We start from the raw sequence: 19,103 nt of genomic DNA on the forward strand, positions 1-19,103 counted from the left end.
CATTTTCCATCTCAGATTAGGGTTTTTTATTTTATGCCCTACAATTCTTACTAAGATGTAAACAACATTGGAGTTATAGAAACTTTCATATTCGCGAAAAACCGATTTTTGTGACATTTAACCTTAAATAACTTCCGACGCGCACACGGTCCATTGAGTCGACTTTTATGAGAACCTCTAGAACGCCACGTTGAAGGTGTTTGTAAGTTTCCAGCTTACGAGTATTATCTCTCATTCCGAGGTTGATTCCCGTTTTGGGGTTAAGATGACTGAGTCAGTCGGAGTTATTAAGTCATACGTTTCAGAACACTTATATTTAAGATTTATTAATAGGTATTTTTGAGGATATAATTACCATATCATTATATTTGACTCTGCGTTTCAAAAATACAACTAGTGAGGTTATAGTATTTTGTAATTAAACGCGAGTTTTACGACTTTATTGTTTATTGCGAGTTATTTTTTTACAAAATTGTTACAGTTTTGGCATACCAGAAACGGTGGATCATGTATCCATGTGAGAAATCACAAACATTTCAGTAATGATAAACATACCTATAAAATTATCACTTTTAAAACGTTATACCTTACGCCTATAAAAAAACTAAGTTAAATTGTAAAATTATTCGTTTGATTGATGACAATAAATTAGAATTGATAGATTGGCGTCTAACACAACCTAATCCAACCAAACTCAATATTTTAAATGCCCGAAGTCTTGAAAATAAGTTACAATCTGGACATTTTGAATAATTTCCTATTTCACTGAATTCCCTGCGACATTTCAACAAGGATGCAGCTGCGTTGATAAGCCGTAAGTTATCTTAATGTTGGCAAAACAATAACCGTGAATCAATTAGAGCTAACTATGTATTTGACACAAATATAAACCGTATGGCGATGCTAACATAGGATTCATTATTCAAGTACACGCATTTAAAGTATGAATAGAGGTACAGTTCCTGTTTTTCGCATATTTACAGCTATAGTAAATCAGTTACCTTAAATGAATCGTATAGTTGCAGCTTATGCAATACGTATGTATTTTTTTTATCAGTGAAACATACGTCATTCTCCGTTTTCGATTTTCAATCATAGGAGTATATAATTATATACTTTTTAAGTTTTTTTTTTTGTGGCAACAAACAGTCATTACATCAAAAGATACAATAAATGGACTACGGAGAAGACAAACAGTGCCGAATCATTTTTCAAGTTATATTGTGAAAACATTATAGGAGTTGATACTGAGTGGTAAATAGTATCAACTCCTATAATATTTTCACAATATAACTTGAAAAATGTTGCGGCACTGTCTTTTGTAATAATTAATTGACTGGTTTCATCTATATTCTACGATGGCGAGTTAATAATGGAACTGCATTATTTGAGGAGTCACGTCTTCTTCAGTAGGACAGTTCACGTTTTCCTGACTGTGAGACCTGAAATTAGATAAAGTTAAGTATTAATTATAAATTTAAAAGTAAGTATATAAGTTTTATTTTTACTGTTCTTTATTTACAATGACAATATACATAATGGATATTATACAGAGAGGATAACTTTAACTAGCTTATATATAAAATAGCCATAAGTAAGTATGGTCGAAATAAATGATAATTTATAGTTGATGTACTGAATGAGAATGGCTACGAACTCTGCTAGAGCCTAGAAACTCTGATACTTTTATGATGGCGCTAAAAGCAACCTAAAGGTTTTGATGTAAAATTGGCGTAGGCACTAGTTTTTACGAAAGCGACTGCCATCCGACCTTCCAACCCAGAGGGTAAACTAGGCATTACTTGAAAACAGTTTGTGCGCACTGCCCATATGCGAGTTAACGAGACAGGACACGACCTTTACAAATTCGCATTCGCAAAACATTCGCTTCACTTGATGCGAATGCGAATGTCGACGCGAATGTTTAAAATGATGCGTATATTCGTATATTCGAAAGCGAATATTCGTATATTCCAATGCAAATATTCGTGATATCCCTACATCTGACGCGTAGACTTATCGCTACTATAGATGTTCACTGTATTATGGCTTTTTTATCTATTCTGCTTGTAGTCGCATAAATCGCTCGCTCAGCAGTTTTCGTGCTGGCCAATGCATCTCGATCGCGTGGCTTACATTGTCCGCCATTTTACTGCGACAGGGTGGGTAGAAATCGTGATCAGTAGTTTTCATAATTTAAATAATATCTAACCGAAATCCGAATCTCCATTTGTTCTCGGGATGAAAAAAAGTCTGTTACTCTATTTTTCGAAAATGGCTGGATGAAATAGATTGTTTTACTTTTTACAAGCTTTTATTTAACTTGCCCTGTTTGTGTGGGTAAAATCTTGGAAGCTAAATTTGACCCACTTGCCGGTTTCCGATTGAGCTGAAATTTTGCATACATATGTAAGTCAGGTGACAATGCAATATTATGGTACCATCGAGTTGATCTGATTATGGAGACAGGGGAAAGCCATTAGAACTCTGTGATGAAACAACGCAACCTAATTGTGTTTGGGGTTTTTAGAATGGTTTCGATGAATATTAGTTGCCTGTGGAAGTAAAAGTACAGTCAGCGATAATAGCTTGTAATCAAAAATTATTTTATTGATTTTTTTTTAACTGTTTTTTTGGTAAGTATTTCATGTTCCGTCGAGTTAAGAAGTTGATTTAAACGTTCACGATTTTTGCACATTATTAATTTATGAAAACGGGACTTGATCAAATACGTAGAATTACGTTTAAAATTACTTCTTTACGGAGACAATGCCGTTGTCGAAACTAAATGAAGTATGTTTTACATATTACGTCGGTGGCAAACAAGCATACGGTCCGCCTGGTGGTAAGCAGTCACCGTAGCCTATGGACGCCTGCATCTCCAGGGCAGTTATTATTCGATGTAATTTTATTTTTTGTCAAAACTTTGCCAATACCAAATGTAAGATATTTACGGTAGCACTAAGAATAAATGAAAGAGGTTTGCAAATAGATAATAAAGTAACTAACATTAATTAATATTATGTACTTTAAGGACGAGTCACAGTTGTTTTTAAGTACTATGATTAAGAAATTCGACGACCGGTCTGGCCTAGTGGGTAGTGATCCTATGAAGCCGATGGTCCTGAGTTCTATTCTAATCGCGGTAAGGGCATTTATTTGTATGATGAACACAGATATTTGTTCCTGAGTCATGGCTATTTTTTATGTATATAAGTATGTATTTATCTATATAAATATGTATATATCGTCGCTTGGTTCCCATAATACAAGCTTTGCTTAGTTTCGGGCTAGGTTGATTTGTGTAAGATGTTATAAAATGCTATCGATATCGACAATGCTTGAGTCGATATTTACATTACTTTGGGACAAAAACGTACCAGTGCTAACTCGTACGGTTTTGTCCCAAAAAACCGGGATATGTATACACATGTTGTGGTTAGTCAATAAAAAAGCATCCTGTAGATGGTACAATCGCCACGTCAAAGGTCAACCGCCAGCACAGTCCATACAGTCGCGCTCGCGAGTCAATACGCTCATTACTGGGACGTGCACTATTTCCGATATCTTAGAGCAGTCTAAATCATAAGCGATAGCGATTAGAGTCAAAAACTTTTTAGAAAAAGGTCACTTCTATGGACAATACAAATACACATACTCATATACTTATGTAACTACTCTAGTACATATATATCCCTTGTTTAGGGTTCCATATTCCTGTAAACCTGAAACCTGTTGACCTGTTGAATTTTATATGTGAGCGATATGTACGTGTGTCGGCTTGTCTATCCGCGCGCGACACACGTACAATACCTACTTATGTAACTACTCTAGTACATATATATCCCTTGTTTAGGGTTCCATATTCCTGTAAACCTGAAACCTGTTGACCTGTTGAATTTTATATGAGAGCGATATGTACGTGTGTCGGCTTGTCTATCCGCGCGCGACACACGTACATATCGCTCTCATATAAAATTCACGTGGTGTCTGTAACTTTTGGAAATTAAACTATTTTTCGTAATCCGTATTTCGAGTTTGTATTGTGGAACACCTACAGCGTCAACAAAACCCTTATATAGTTTCGCCATGTCCGTCCATCTGTCCGTTCGCAGCTTTGCTCTGTGATCGTTAGTGCTAGAAAGCTGCAATTTGGCATGGATACATAAATAGTGCATGGCGATAGAACGGTACAAGATTTTTTTTATGGTATGGTATGGTTATGGGCGGTACCCATACAAAATATTTTTGTTTTTCGCTTTAACCAAATGATATGGGTATCGTTGGATAGGTCTTTTAAACCAATAAGGGTCTACTTTTTTTGGTCGAAGCGAAAAAATCGTGAAGCATCTGCATTATACGCAGATTTCACGTAATATTCCCTATTAAAACTATAGCGAACATGATACACGTGTATTTTTTATTTATTTTTTCGTTCGACCTAATTTTAAGATAAATAATATTGTATAGAGTAAGTCTTGTTTCGACTCGTTATTTTGAAGTGCCAAGTGAAGATTTATGTTTAACAAAACCGAGAAAAAGTATGTGGTACAGATTTTTTCTTAGTTTCGTTCAACATAGAAAATACACGTGAGGTGTTCTTCCTCCCCCAACGTGATCTTTCGTGATTTTTTCGTGACCCCCCTCCCCCCCTATCGAACCTCGCGTGATTTGTGCACAAGCCCAAAGCAGTTTTATTCTTCGTGACTGTTTGGAGTCAAGGCCATTAGGCTGCTGCAAGCTGCAAGCTTTAGGCTGACATTGACACGCGGTTTACGATATTCCCTCGTAATTGAAATTTAATATAAAGTATCTTATTTTATTTACCTTGAATGTATGTATGTGTGCTGCATGTTCTATTAACAAAATCTAAAAAAAATATATTTGGTGACTTTTACAATACAATACAATACAAATCCTCTTTATTGCACAACCTCTGAAAATAATGTACATGGAAACACATAAAAAACATGAAGATCAACAACAGGCGGCCTTATCGCTACAGAGCGATCTCTTCCAGACAACCTTTAGGTAGTGGAGAACTGAAACTTAAATTAACTAATTAGGAGGTGCAAAAAAACTAAATAGCAAACTAAAATACCCTTAAAATTTAAGTCTACAACAGTAAGACAATACATATACATACACACTACTTACATAATTACTATTATTATTATTATTTATTATTTATTGACTTTTGTAGTAGTATATAATTAATAATTAAGACTGAATATTTATTTCAATAAAATCTGATAGTTGTAGATTTTGTCTTAGATAAACTTGCAAATGTAACTATTTTTCTAAGCTAAGGTTATTAAAACTAAACATAAACCTACATAATAAACCTAAGTAACGAAAACGCTCCAAAATAACATCGTCTTAAAGCCTAATCGATATAAGCCCCGAGCGTTTCCAAGCCTCAAAACCAGGCCATAAAGACCACATTCCTTTAAAGAAAATCCAGTAGGTATAACATGGCGGTTCAATTCCACGAACGGAAATGCAAAGAGATTCAACTTCGAAATTTTATTGCCCCGCCGAAACATAATTTTGATATATTCCGAATGGTCGCCAATGTGAGAGGCATAATTATTGTAGAGAAGTTTGGCATTTTATTGTAGTGTTCTTTTAAGTATTATGAGTATATAAGAGTGGGGGATATACAGTAAGGAATTATTTTGTTCTATCCACAGATCTACAAGATTGCCTGTCAAATATAATTCATCCATTCATTCTTTTAAAATTAAATAGCTTCAGTTTCATTGGGACAATTTCGCCAGTGTCAAGGTATTAGGAGCTTTAAATACGACTAAAATTGTACGGTAATTTTATTACATCTTGTAAAGCGTAATAGCTGGACTTTAGAAGTAGCACGCAGACTGCCGGCCATTGACTCCAAAATGGTGGTTCTACACTCTATGCTATCAAAGACGTTGCAGAGTTAGCTTAGCTTGACTCTAAGAAGTATTGGATTGTGAAATAATATGTGACTGCAGAAATTATCTTGCTTTTGTAAATAATCACAAATTAGATATAATAACCCATGCTGGGTCCTATTCCTTGAATACAGCTTTTCATATGATTGATGCACTCAAGTGGCCGTTAGCGGCCGCTGTGTGTGTGTGTGCGTGTGTAGCGGTAGCTCAAAAGAAGTCACTTTTGTCATTTATAGTCTACCTCTTTCATACTCATGAACTTTCATATTCGTGTTGGTTTACTTTGCACACTTCAATTATCTTGAAACGTAAGCGTCATTCCAGATCTGTGAGTATTTTAGACATTGTAAGCTTGTATGAAAGTTTTCTAAGTCTTTATTTTAGCCTCAGCTATCTACACTCGTGAGTCACCAGATCGATAGTAAATTTTACGAGCAGCGGAGCGCAGACTGAACCCAATCTAGGGACACTAGCGACGCTTCAGATTGAAACTGTTGAGAATATTTATTGTAGTAAAAGTATTGACTTCAAGCTCTCATGTAAATTACACGATTTGAAGGTATGAATATTGGAATGAAAATCATTTTAAAATCTTTCGAACTAGAATTAGATATCAAAGTTAGAAACATAAAAATTAAAATACAAAGTTAACTAACTTACAGGAAACATGTCAAATATAAAAATTAAGACAAAAACTAAATAAAATATGATTACTTTATAATTTTAAATTAACTAACTTCAATATCCAATGTTATATTCGGGTAAAAAGTAAATTCCTAGCTCCTAACCTAAGCCTAAGCTATTTGATATGGAGCTAATAAAAACTTCGGGAACAAATCTAATTATTTTATTAAATATTTAGGTTTTGTTTAAGGGTCTGTTTCATGTCCAAGTAAAGTCCTGAATAAGCAACTTGCCACTTATTTGACGAATAAAGTCATCATTGGCGTTTCACAAATTTCCAATAGGCTTAAACCGTGGTATTTTCGTAACAATTAGAGCAGATAATTTAGTAACTTTACTTATTTCTCTATGTAATTAGATACATCCATTTTTTTCGGGACAAGTTTTGATTTCATGTTTATGTCGCCCAAAATGAGGAGCTCTCCAAATCAGCGAAATATTATCCAAATATAACGGAAAAAATCGATAACAAAATGAAATCCGCCCTCATATCAGTTTAATCTACTTCAACCATTTCAAAGCAAACTCGAACCTTAATTTTCTTTAATGGGTCAAATGCGCGGTTAAATAAAATCTGCGTGCAATCTCTGAGCAGTATCGGACCGTATAGCGAGGCGTCAGATTCGTGCTGCACGCCTCCTCTGGCCGGCGCCCAAGTGCGCTGAGGTCTAAGACACAGGCGACAACGGTTTGGTGTTCTGTGCTTAGTCTTATGTCATAGGCAAGAGCGATGAAATATTCAAATGAATAAAGTGATCAGATTTGACATTAATCTGTATTTAAGGTACAAGAACATGTCAGAAACAATATATAAATCTATACAATTTGTAATCTGTATTTTATGTGATTTAAAATATTTTGTAAAATTATTAACGATATTTTTTTTACAGAATTCTAAAATAAACTGCATGTAAACTGTGCGTCTATTCCATAAGCAAGATTTAATTTATTACAGTTACATGCTGTTACATAAATAGAGCATATTTTTACGGTCGCGTATTCACCATGTGCACATTCTGAATTTTACGAATACGAATAGTATCTCGGTATGATTGAGGTATAGATTTAACCTTGCAGTTGTCTCATACACTGACATCATTACCAACTGCAAATATAACTTTGTCATGAAAAAAATATACAATATACAAAAAGGTAAGCATTTGACCACAATCTCATCTGATGGAAAGTGCCGATGCAGTCAAAATGTACAGTTTTCGGGTCTTCCCTTTATTTGTGATTTATGATAATCTTTGCCTAATTTTATGTTTAAGTAAAGTAGGTACCGTAGGTATGTTGTCTTTATACAGTTAGCATCAAATAGTGGCAGCCAAAGTGACCACATATCACGACCTAGCTTAGTCTGTAGTGACCCTGCCTACGAAGCATGAGGTCCCTGGTTTGAATCCTGGTAAGGCTTTTTTGTTTACACCTTTGTTACCATTGGAGTAAGAATGAATTGTGATATATTTGGTTACTTTGGCTGCGCTTATCTATTTATCGCCGACTGAAATCTACGACGCAAAACAAGGTATTTCTTGATTGATTTGACTTAGATTTTTTTATACAGCGTCAAGAGGCAGAAGACCTTGGAATGCGTATGTACTGCTTTACATTTAAACTTACGTCACAATGGTAAACGTGATTTTTATTCTAACCCTATAAAACTCGCAACGATATTATTTTCCGTGTAAGGATAAAGACGTTCGAAATTTTAAATGAGCTTAAAAATAAAGTACGAATACATTTTGAATATTCGGCGTATACGAATGTTCGTATTCCTATCCGTTGCATCTCTAAGTATAGTCATTGACCCGAATTCTCCAAATAAAATAAAAAAATCTTTTTAGCGAATTTGCCTCTTGTCACACTGCGATTTTGCAAAGAAAATAAAAATAATATAAATAAATATTATAGGATATTATTACACAAATTGACTAAGCCCCACAGCCCCAGCCCCAGTCAGTAAGCTCAAGATGGCTTGTGTTTTGGGTACTCAGACAACGATATACATATATAATATATAAATCTTTAAATACATATAAAACACCCAAGACTCAAGAACAAATATCCGTGCACATCACACAAATAAAATCCCTTACCAGGATTAGAACCCGAGACCATAGGCTTCATAGGCCCCTGCCTATGCTGGCTGTAGTGACCCTTCACTACCCACTAGGCCAGAACAGTCGTCGACCGAGGTATGAACTTTCGACTTTTGAGCATTACACACATAAGAAAGGTCATTAAATATATATTATTATTATAAGCCAATACAGGGTCCCACTGCTGGGCAAAGGACTCCCCCCTCGTCTCGGTTTCCACTTGTCTCGGTTTTGAGCAATATCCGGCCAGTCGTTGAGATATACGTCCAGGTCGTCCTACCATCACCGTCGGGGCCTACCAGATCCTCGCCCGTCTTGCGGCACCTATACCTTGGTTATTTTGGCCGACCTCTGTGGGTACATGCGGCAGACATTATTTGTAACTGCGAACGGCGAAACGTACCACTTTGTCACAAGCGACAAAGTTAGCGTTTTGCCGGCTGCGGTCACAAATAATCTTCACCCGCCACCGCTTGTAACTTAGACCACACACGGGCGTTACGCAACCCTCTGTTTAGGGTATCTCTATCTACTGCTAATATAAAATGCAACGACTTTTTTCTTCCACTGTACTCGGTTATTGATTCAAACTATAAGTAGCACTACTAACATATTTTAACGGTTTTCTGGTTACTATTCGTAATGAGGTTATACGTTTACTGTTCAACTGAGGTTGGTAAGAAGTTATTAACGTATTATCATAGCCCGGGGGCAAAAACGTACCAGTGCTAATTAATTAAATATCGACTTAGTACTATCGACATCGATATCAAGCAATTACTGAATAAAATCATAATAACAAATGTGAACGATTGTAGAAAAAAATATTAATTAAGAGCGGTTAGTTTCCTTATTATCTACAACATTATTCACAAATCTCTTTGATTCATTCGTATAGCTTACCTACCTCTGACATCTGACATTGAATCTAGTCGTTCTGACAAGAAATGAAATTACATAGAATATTCTGTTCATTTAATTGTAAAAGCGAATGTAATATTTAAAAATTACATAAATAAATAAATATTATAGGACATTATTAAGCAAATTGACTAAGTCCCACAGTAAGCTCAATAAGGTTTGTGTTGTGGGTACTTAGACAACGATAATTATAATATTTAAATATTTATAAATACTTAAATACATAGAAAACAGTCATGACTCAGGAACAAATATTCGTGCTCATCACTCAAATAAATGCCCTTACCAGGATTCGAACCTGGGACCATCGGTTTCATAGGCAGGGTCACTAAACTAAGTCAAACCAGTCGTCAACATAACTATAAACTCATTCAATGTGAATAATGTTATTAATGTCCAAAATTTTAAATAGTTTTTTTAAAATTACTTTTGTCATTTCTTTTGAATTATTTTTCTCACTGCACCCACATTCGAGAATAACTGTTTTGCCCTATGGTTGACTGGTAGAGAATGCCTTAAGGTATTAAGTTCGCCATTTGTACTTATTTTTATTGTGACATTAAGTTTAAAATAATAATAAATAAATAAATGTAATATCACTTCATAATTCTATCGATATCGGCAAGTAAGTGACACTTGCCCTCGCACTTTTTAAACGTCAAACCGGAGTAGGTACGTATACTCCGTTAAGTACCCCTAGTGTAAATTTAATCGATATCGTAAAGTAACGTACGCGTTTGCGTTAAGTCTCATTTTGTGTGGGTTTAGGTAACGTGCGCCAAGCGGAACGTTTTGGAAAATCAAAATCCCATACAAAATGAGACTTAACGCAAACGCGTACGTCACGTTTCGCTATCGAATAAATGTACACTAGGGGTACAGAAGACGCATTGTACATTTTGGCGTCAGGTATTGTCAGTTTGGCTTGATTTATCTCAGCAATTAAACAACTCATGAAAGTATTGTTGTGTGAACTGAGTGCCTACCGCGAACCAAGTTCGACGTGTTGCGTCCCTGTCACTATTACGTACGAACTTACAAGTGCGACAGAGAGGCAACCATCTGCCCGCGTAGCCAACGTGCCTATTGTTCACGCTCCGTGGCGAACGACACGCAACTGTCACAGTCGCACTAATAAAGAAGTGTGATAGAGAGGGATAACTGCGATAGCGTTAACGATTGTAACGTTGGCTACGCGGCCTGGTTATTCATGGCATCGACTTCAATTCTGTAGTTATGATGAAAAATTTGATTTTTAAGTTTTCCTTTTTTTTTAATTTGTAAAACAATTTTTTTAAAGCAAAACCTATATACCTGGAATATTTACTACTAATACCTGTATTTCTATTTTTAGTATTTTTTGTAATGTGTCTTATGGGTGCCTGATATACCTGAAATAAATTATTTTTATTTATTTTATTTTATTTTATATATTATGCTGAAGCGATCAACATCAAAATCAAAGTGATTTTTTAAGATTTAGTAAAATTACCGTTATTTCGTTAGATTAGTATTGTACGTATTGTATTTATTAATGCTTTTCACATGTACATTATAGGTATTCCAAGTACTTTGAAGAGCTATTCTTCCCTCGTAAATAGGTAGGTAAGTCAATTATACATCTGTATTAGGTACTATAATGATAACATATACAAAAAAAATGACTTACTCAGACATCTTTCAGCCACATGCCGTCCACGCCGCCCGCTGTTGCCTCCAAATCTGAAAACGTATTATTGTTGCAATTGTAAATCAGAATAATGATCAGTCATTGGGTATTTGGATTTTTCAATTGTGAATCATATAATGATCAATCATTGTGTATCTGGATTTTTCAATTGTGAGCCAAAATAAAGATCAGTTATTGGGTATTTAGATTTTTCAATTGTGAATCAAAATAATGATCAGTCTTTGGATATTTGGATTTTTAAATTGTGAATCAAAATAATGATCAGTCTTTGGATATTTGGATTTTTAAATTGTGAATCAGAAATAATCCATCATTAGGTATTTGGATTTTTAAATTGAGGATCAGTAATGATCAGTCATTGGGTCCTTTTTTGGATTTTTAAATTGTGAATCAGAAATGATCAGTTATTGGGTTTTGGACTTTTATTTAATGAATAAGAATAATGATCAGTCATTGGGTATTTAGATTTTTAAATTCATAAATTGTGGTGATATTACTGGAGGCCAAGCCAAGAAGGCAAGTGTTGATAGAAAACGCTAATCAAAACATTATAAAATTATGGAAATCGTCATGTGACTTTTCGTTGCATCAGTCATCCTGACACATTTTTTCCGTTTCGATTGCATTAATACCAAATCAAGGTGACATGTTAATTTCAATGTTCTAACTTCGTTCTATTACACATTATTAGTATTATTATCGCTAAACTAAACTACTCATTCGGAAATAAAGATCACATGTGGCTTATTCGATTTGAAGAAACAAATCTATTCTTCATTTTGCCAATATATGTACAATCAGCATAGCAGCGGATAAAATAACGCGCTATGTATTTGTCATCCTGGAATACTTTTTTTAACCAGACAATAGAGATGTAAGAAGTAAGCATGGAGTGCTCACCCCGTACATCAGTTTTGGTACCAAGACGCATATTATTTTCGTAGTCGACATCTAGCATCGAGTAGCGAGATTAACAGTACCGCTACTTGACACTAAATGTCTCGGGTATCGCAACTGACGAAAATTGTATTTCTCAACAATTTAGGTTTAAAGAATCTTTTTTTATTACTCATAAGAATATTACAATTCACTTAAATGAGTAAAACATACTTATACTAATAATTAATTATATTGACGAGTACATTTTTATCTATTTATAACATTAAGTGCAAATTTTATTATATTCTTGCAAAACTATACAAAGAAATATTGATGTGAGTAGGTAGATATTTTTTAAATATTTTGCCCGCAGCAACATAGTCAAACAAGTGCGCGAGCGCAGGCGCGGTCTCAGGCTAACCAGAGCGTCAATTTACAACTAATATTACAAGCAGAAGGTGTTGAAAATAGAGTTCCGGTTAATCCGGTTATAATATTGGCTGAAAGTTGTGTAGCATTAGACTTTTTGATGTTTGCGACGCGACATCTATTGTCAAGTACTGATAATTCCGCTACCCGATGCTATTAGGTGTCGACTACGAAAGTAATAAGCATTTTAGAAAACTAATGTATGGACATTTTGTGTTCATATTTGTTGCTCTACATATAGATACATATCTCTTTTTCTTTATTAGATAATTACGCGTATAAATACTTTTGATGCGTAGGCTGATCCGGTATTTTTGATGCTGGCCTTACATGTATGAATAAAATAATTCATGAATACATCAAACTGCCCGCTTGTTTGTTCCCATATCGGTAAATCATGCGTTTTGATATGTTATTGACTTAATAACATAACCGTATTGAGATGGAAAATGGTCAGAGAATTGGCTGGAAAAAGAAAAGCCCGACATCATAGTATAATAATCATTACGATAGGCAATATAGTCTGTTTTACAAGCTTTTATTAACTTGCAATGTAACTGGAAGCGCTGGTGTTCACAGAGTTCCCATGGCCATCTCCTGTCTCCTTCATCAGATCAACTCCATATCATCATAATATGCATTGTCATCCGATTTACATATGTATGCAAAATTTCAGCTCAATCGGAAATCGAGAAGTGGGTAAAATTTAACCTCATACATAACATAATATCAGGGCAAGTTACCTAAATGAAAGCTTCGAAATCGGTCCATCCGTTTGAAAGCTACGATGCCACAGATAGACAATAGCGTCAAACGTAATAATATTTTGGCGACCGGTCTGGCTAAGTGGGTAGTGGGCCTGCCCAAGAAGCCGATGGTCCTGGGTTCGAATCCCGGTAAGGGCATTTATTCGTGTGATGAGCACGGATATTTGTTCCAGAGTCATGGGTGTTTTCTATTTATTTAAGTATTTATATATCATATTTAGCGTTGTCTGAGTACCCACAACACAAGCCTTCTTGAGCTTACTGTGCGGCGTATTCAATTTGTGTAAGAATATCCAATATAAAAAATACCCCTCTATTTGTGTCGTAATACCTACTCGATCTATACTTCGAACTACAAAAAACCAAATAATCTACGACTCAAGACGACCTCTAGAAGTCCGGACGCTTATATAACTCCTTCAGACTTTTCTCGATTCGCCCGGCTATATTTTTGATGTTTGACGAGGTCAATAGACAATTTCCCAATTTTATGTGGACTGGGGTGACGTTTTATTAAAACTTGACGGTTGTGACGTGGTGTTTTTTGTTTTTATTTTGTTATATGCGTACCAAAGAGAATTGAGTATAGATGCGTATTGTCAAAGTAAATTTTGTAGGCAACTAAATTTACTGCCATCTTTCGACAAAGGACTAAAACTCTTAGCATGACATATGGCTGTTTGACCCATTTTCTTTCACAGATATGTGTTAAATATCAAACAGTGTCGCCATTTAATCGAGTATAGGACAAAATTTTATCGCCATCTATTCCAGCATATTTTTTTAATTTATCGATTGACGTTTTTTTAAAGTTTATTTATATTATACGGAGTTATATATATATCTTTAATGCGCTCTATCAATGCAGTTACGTAAAATATAGTCGTTTTACGTATTTTTTAAGTTTTTTTTTCAAATTCATTTAGGCTACTTGGTAGAATGTATCGTTTTACTACGGTTTAATGTACAGTAGTACATTTCTCAGCAACTGGACTTATGCTGCAGTTAATTGGGAAGTTGGAAGTCTAGGGGAGAGACCTTGCCCAGCAGTGGAGCACTTTAGGCTCGTTAAAAAAAATGTACAGTAAATTGAAATGTCTAGTAGAAACGCACAGAAAATGACAGAGCATGAATAGGGGTAGTAACTTCGACTGAGATAGCGAATCTTCCATATTTATGTTGGGCGAGGACTTACTAAAGTTTGGAGAAGGCAATACGATCTTAAGACCACGTATTCGCCCGGAGCATGCACAAGGAGAAAATGTTTTTCCTCATCTAAATATTTTCCATGATTTTTTAGTATGTTATTGACACAATGAAAAACTAGGTGTACTTATAGTTTTTCCTTTTTTTTTTTTAATTTGCAATAAACATTTTTTTTAAGCGTAACTTATAAACCTGGAATATATTATGCTGAAGCGATCGACATCAAAATCAAAGTGATTTGTTAAGATTTAGATAGTGGAAACCGTTATCTCCCGACATGGAACCAAGGCTTGGAAACCGGTAAAATTTACAAACCGTTATCATGCACCAGGCGCAAAACCTTTTAATTTCAGGTTCGTTCGTAAAACCGTTATTTTTAAAACAGTTTTTAGGAGAATATTTCCATAAAGTTCTTGACAGATTAACTGGTTTCGCACAATAAAAACCGGTTTCTTCCTATGTATTTGTTTACGTGGCACTTCACCAGGCCGCGCAGCCGTCTCATCGTTTGTCGAATAAACCGATGTATTTAGGTTACAATAAAGTTCTTAAAACGTTTGCGTTCTTATAGTTGAAGTTCGGAGTAAAACCAAAATAAACTGGTATTTACCGCTATTTTTAAAATCGGTTCTGAGCCTTGGGCTCGACAAACTACTCAAATCGGAACTTAAAAGACTCGGATTTTTTAAGCGCACTCTTGTAAAGCAATTCGACTTCTTTCTGGCGGACAAATCTGTCAATTTATGTCGGGAATCAGACCAAGAAAAACCTAAACTTAGCGAAAACTCAAAATGCACTATATGTTTAAAATACCATATCCATAATTCTAAATCCCTCTACAATGAACCGGCAAAAAATACGAGGTATAATCTTTCATTCCCATGGACGTTTTTATGAGTAACCCTTCATTTTACTGCGTATCATTTACCCTTTACTAGCGTTTTACTATCGCGATCATATGTAACAAGTACCTTGGATATAACAGGTTTATGATGTTCGGGAAAAAAACTACTGATGGGTATAGGTTATTTTAGATAAATTAAATAAATTTCGCTCATATCGAGAGCGATCATTATTTTTAGGCTTTCCCTCTCTTACGTCATATTTAATTAGGTGTTTGATTTCCGAATGGGCTAAATAAGCCCTCGTTATCAGAAAGGGTAGCCAACGTGCCAATCGTTAACGCTCCGTATTGCAGCGTTGTTATCTCTCTCTATCACTTCCATATTAGTGCGACAGTGGTAGTTGCTTTTCGTTCGATACGAAGCGTTAACGATTGCCACGTTGGCTACGCACACAGGTTATAATACAGCCCGCGTAGCCAACACGCCAATCGTTACCGCTTCGTAGCGTACGAAACGCAACTGTCGCACTAATATGGAAGATAGAGAGAGATGACTACGCTACGGAGCGTTAACGATTGGCATATTGGCTACGCGGGTTGGTAGTCGCTAGCGACTGTGTATAATCTCACTCCAACGGCCCGATTCGAAGAATGAAATACGATAACTATAAGTTCTGGTTTAGATAAGTTCTCATTTAGATATCGTTTGTATGTCGTATAATTGACAGAAGCAGCTCAATTCGGGCAACTAATATCACTTTGACGTTAGAAATATCGTAGATAGATATTAATGGGATCACAGTGGAATAGAAATAAACGTCAATTTTGACATGTCGTTTAGTTATGGATCTTTTAAAGATCTTTCCAATATCTTAAACGTGTCTTAATCATTATTCGAATCGGGCCGAGAGTGAGATGACTTTTATGTACACGTTGGCTACCCGGGTTGGTAGTCGCTAGCGACTTTGTATAATCTTACTCCAAGTCCATTGACTAATATTATAATGTAACAAATAGCATATATATTTAAGTACATAATCTCACGCTTCTCATACTACCTATATGAAAACGGATCATTCACGTATTTTAAGTCGAACGTAAGTTACGTAAGTAACTTGTTTTTAATATTTTAATACGCTTAAAATTGATAAACAAATAAATCTTACCATTTAAATGCTGTGATCACAGGGCTCTTCAAGGAGCTGAATCTCTGAAAACAACTTATTTAAAATTATATTAGCACAAATTTCATTATTAACACTGAAATAAAATCTCTTAGATTATACATAATTATACAGACCGATGGTACAAGAACCGTGTATTTCTGTTTAAGGTGAGATATGTCCAGGCTGAATTAAGGAATTTTAGATAAGATAATTTTAATCTCACTTTTAAGTAATCGACCCTTGGAGTGGTCGGTCGTGGATTCCCGACCGATTGTGTCTTGTGTCATTTAAATTTCAAATTTGATTAATTTAAATAAAATCAAAATTCCAATAACTCAAAAACGACATATGCCACTTGAAGAGTTAGTAGGCCTAGTTCAAACACTCAACTGGCAAAGCAACATTAGTGGTTATAGAAACGTACCATTATCTGCCTGGATACACCTCGCCTTAAGGTATTTTATTATTTGTTCTCTCACTATTGCTAAACTTTTATATTCTTGATCAAAATTATGAGTCATTTCGCTTTTTACATTTATTTCTAAAATTATTAAATTAACTCTTACGCTAAAGACGTCAACTGACGCGCGTGGCTACAGTCAACGTTCCTCCTTCAACCTTCAACCTTCGTGCATTCTGACAATGTTCACGATGACGTGCCGTATACGATAAACGTGTCGTTCAAAGGATTAAGTGTGTGTAGCCTGTATATAATATTATATTTATTTGTCTTTCAGATTGGTAGTAAAAGAATATGAAAGTTAATTTCTAGAAACCCACAATTTTGACACACGTACATTCGGAATATTTTGTGATTACAATACAACGTATGTTGTTACTAGAGGTAAATAAGTGGCTAATATATAGTATATCTATGTATGCTTAGTTATCGAGGACTGAGAAGTTAACCTGATATGTCAATGGTATGCAAAAAATATTTATTTAAAGCTTACTTTAATACCCAACTAAAACAATAGTGAGATACACAGAAAATTGTCAGCCAACAATTTAAAGAGCATCTCAACACAAAAACAACACATATTATATACAGAAATAGATGACATCCTAAAAAAATCCTCCAGTGGTGGATGTCGGATTAGAACTAGCGCTTTTAGCTCACACGGCAAATGCTCTGGACTTCTAAGCTACCTAGTTACGGCGGTATCCGTCCCAATATCTCAAAAACACAACAGCAAATAACACTCTACCAAAAATACAAAAAACCTTAGCTTCCCTCGTTACAATTACGATAAGACCTAGACCATTCTCTTTATCCTACCAATATATCACAAAAATGCGCACTTGTAACCCAAAAAACCTCTCTTTATCCCTTAAAATGATCGAAACACTCCCAATTACTAGGCTAGACGTCTGGCACGATACTGTAACCTTGTCTAGAACCAGGGCACTAGACAGAACGCTATTAATCATTACTTACATATGTAAATATCGTTTTTACCAACAAAACGGGCCAGAAGTCTGCAATTATGTACATAGCAGTGTTGGCCAAATGGTAGAACAGAGTGGTTATATTTATTACATCCTATAATGCTTCGGGAGTGCGCTCCGCTGGTCGTTTGTCGTCGGTTGACAGTTTTTATTTGTCCCCTATGAGACTGGCGGGTAAACTACTGTGTATTTCGGATTTGAAATAAGTTTAAGTGCTGCGATGGGGTGCCTATGAATGTTCCAGTTTAAAAGATATATTATTTATATGTGGAAAGCTCTTCGTACATATTTGACTTCAAAAACCCGTTCCAATGCTATCCCTTCGCCATAAATATACTCCGCCTGCAGCTTTAAATGATTCCAATACATAATCTCCCGCAATTGAAAAAAGTTGTGATTGGCCACTATACGTTTGGCTAATATACTCGTAGAATTCTATATGTCCAACATCTTGCGCGGTATTACAGTATGACGCGTTGAAAACGCGTACCTAACATTTTTCGAACGGTATTAGATTATTATTAGTCTACGAACAGTCAAGGTCCAGGAACCGTAACCCATGCGTTACCATGGCAACACACTTATACTATTAGACTAATACCATTTGAGATTTGGGCCCCAGTTGAGTCGCTCTCGGCATAATACACGTGAGGTAATTTTTAATCTCTAGCAACTAGTCAGTCTTCTTTAATTTGTTGGGTTAGATCAATTTTACAGTCGCGACGGATCTATAAATTTTAATTGTAATGATTTGTTCTACTCAACAAAGATTGTTATATTGATAACATTACAGCTACGCAAAAATCTAGACAGGAAAAATTTATATATTATATTATACTTCAAGTAATCAGCTAGTACTTCGGGTTTTGTTATTAATTTCGATTGGGTAAGAATCCATCGATAAAAGTTAAAAACATAACCCTTTTTTGACCAATTGTCTAAATAAATGTGATCTTCTAACGACATCAAACTAATTAAAAGTACCTCACACAAATTCCAACCGCGTTAATAGTTAGTCGAGCTATATTTT

General features: G+C 35.2%; 1 protein-coding gene across 1 annotated transcript in view; it reads right to left on the bottom strand.

Annotated features, from left to right (window-relative positions):
• Positions 1-429: 429 nt before the first annotated feature.
• The window catches only part of LOC133530504 (uncharacterized), a 115,109-nt gene continuing 96,435 nt past the window's right edge, over positions 430-19,103 (bottom strand). The window contains exons 4-6 of the mRNA XM_061868423.1: positions 16,625-16,668; positions 11,313-11,365; positions 430-1,442 (exon numbers count right to left, since the gene is read on the bottom strand). Coding sequence (XP_061724407.1) covers positions 16,628-16,668 — 41 coding nt within the window. The 3' untranslated portion in view covers positions 430-1,442; positions 11,313-11,365; positions 16,625-16,627. The remainder of the gene's footprint in view (positions 1,443-11,312; positions 11,366-16,624; positions 16,669-19,103) is intronic.

The sequence above is a fragment of the Cydia pomonella genome, chromosome 23 (genome assembly GCF_033807575.1).
Source record: "Cydia pomonella isolate Wapato2018A chromosome 23, ilCydPomo1, whole genome shotgun sequence".
In the NCBI taxonomy this organism is placed as follows: Eukaryota; Metazoa; Arthropoda; class Insecta; order Lepidoptera; family Tortricidae; genus Cydia; species Cydia pomonella.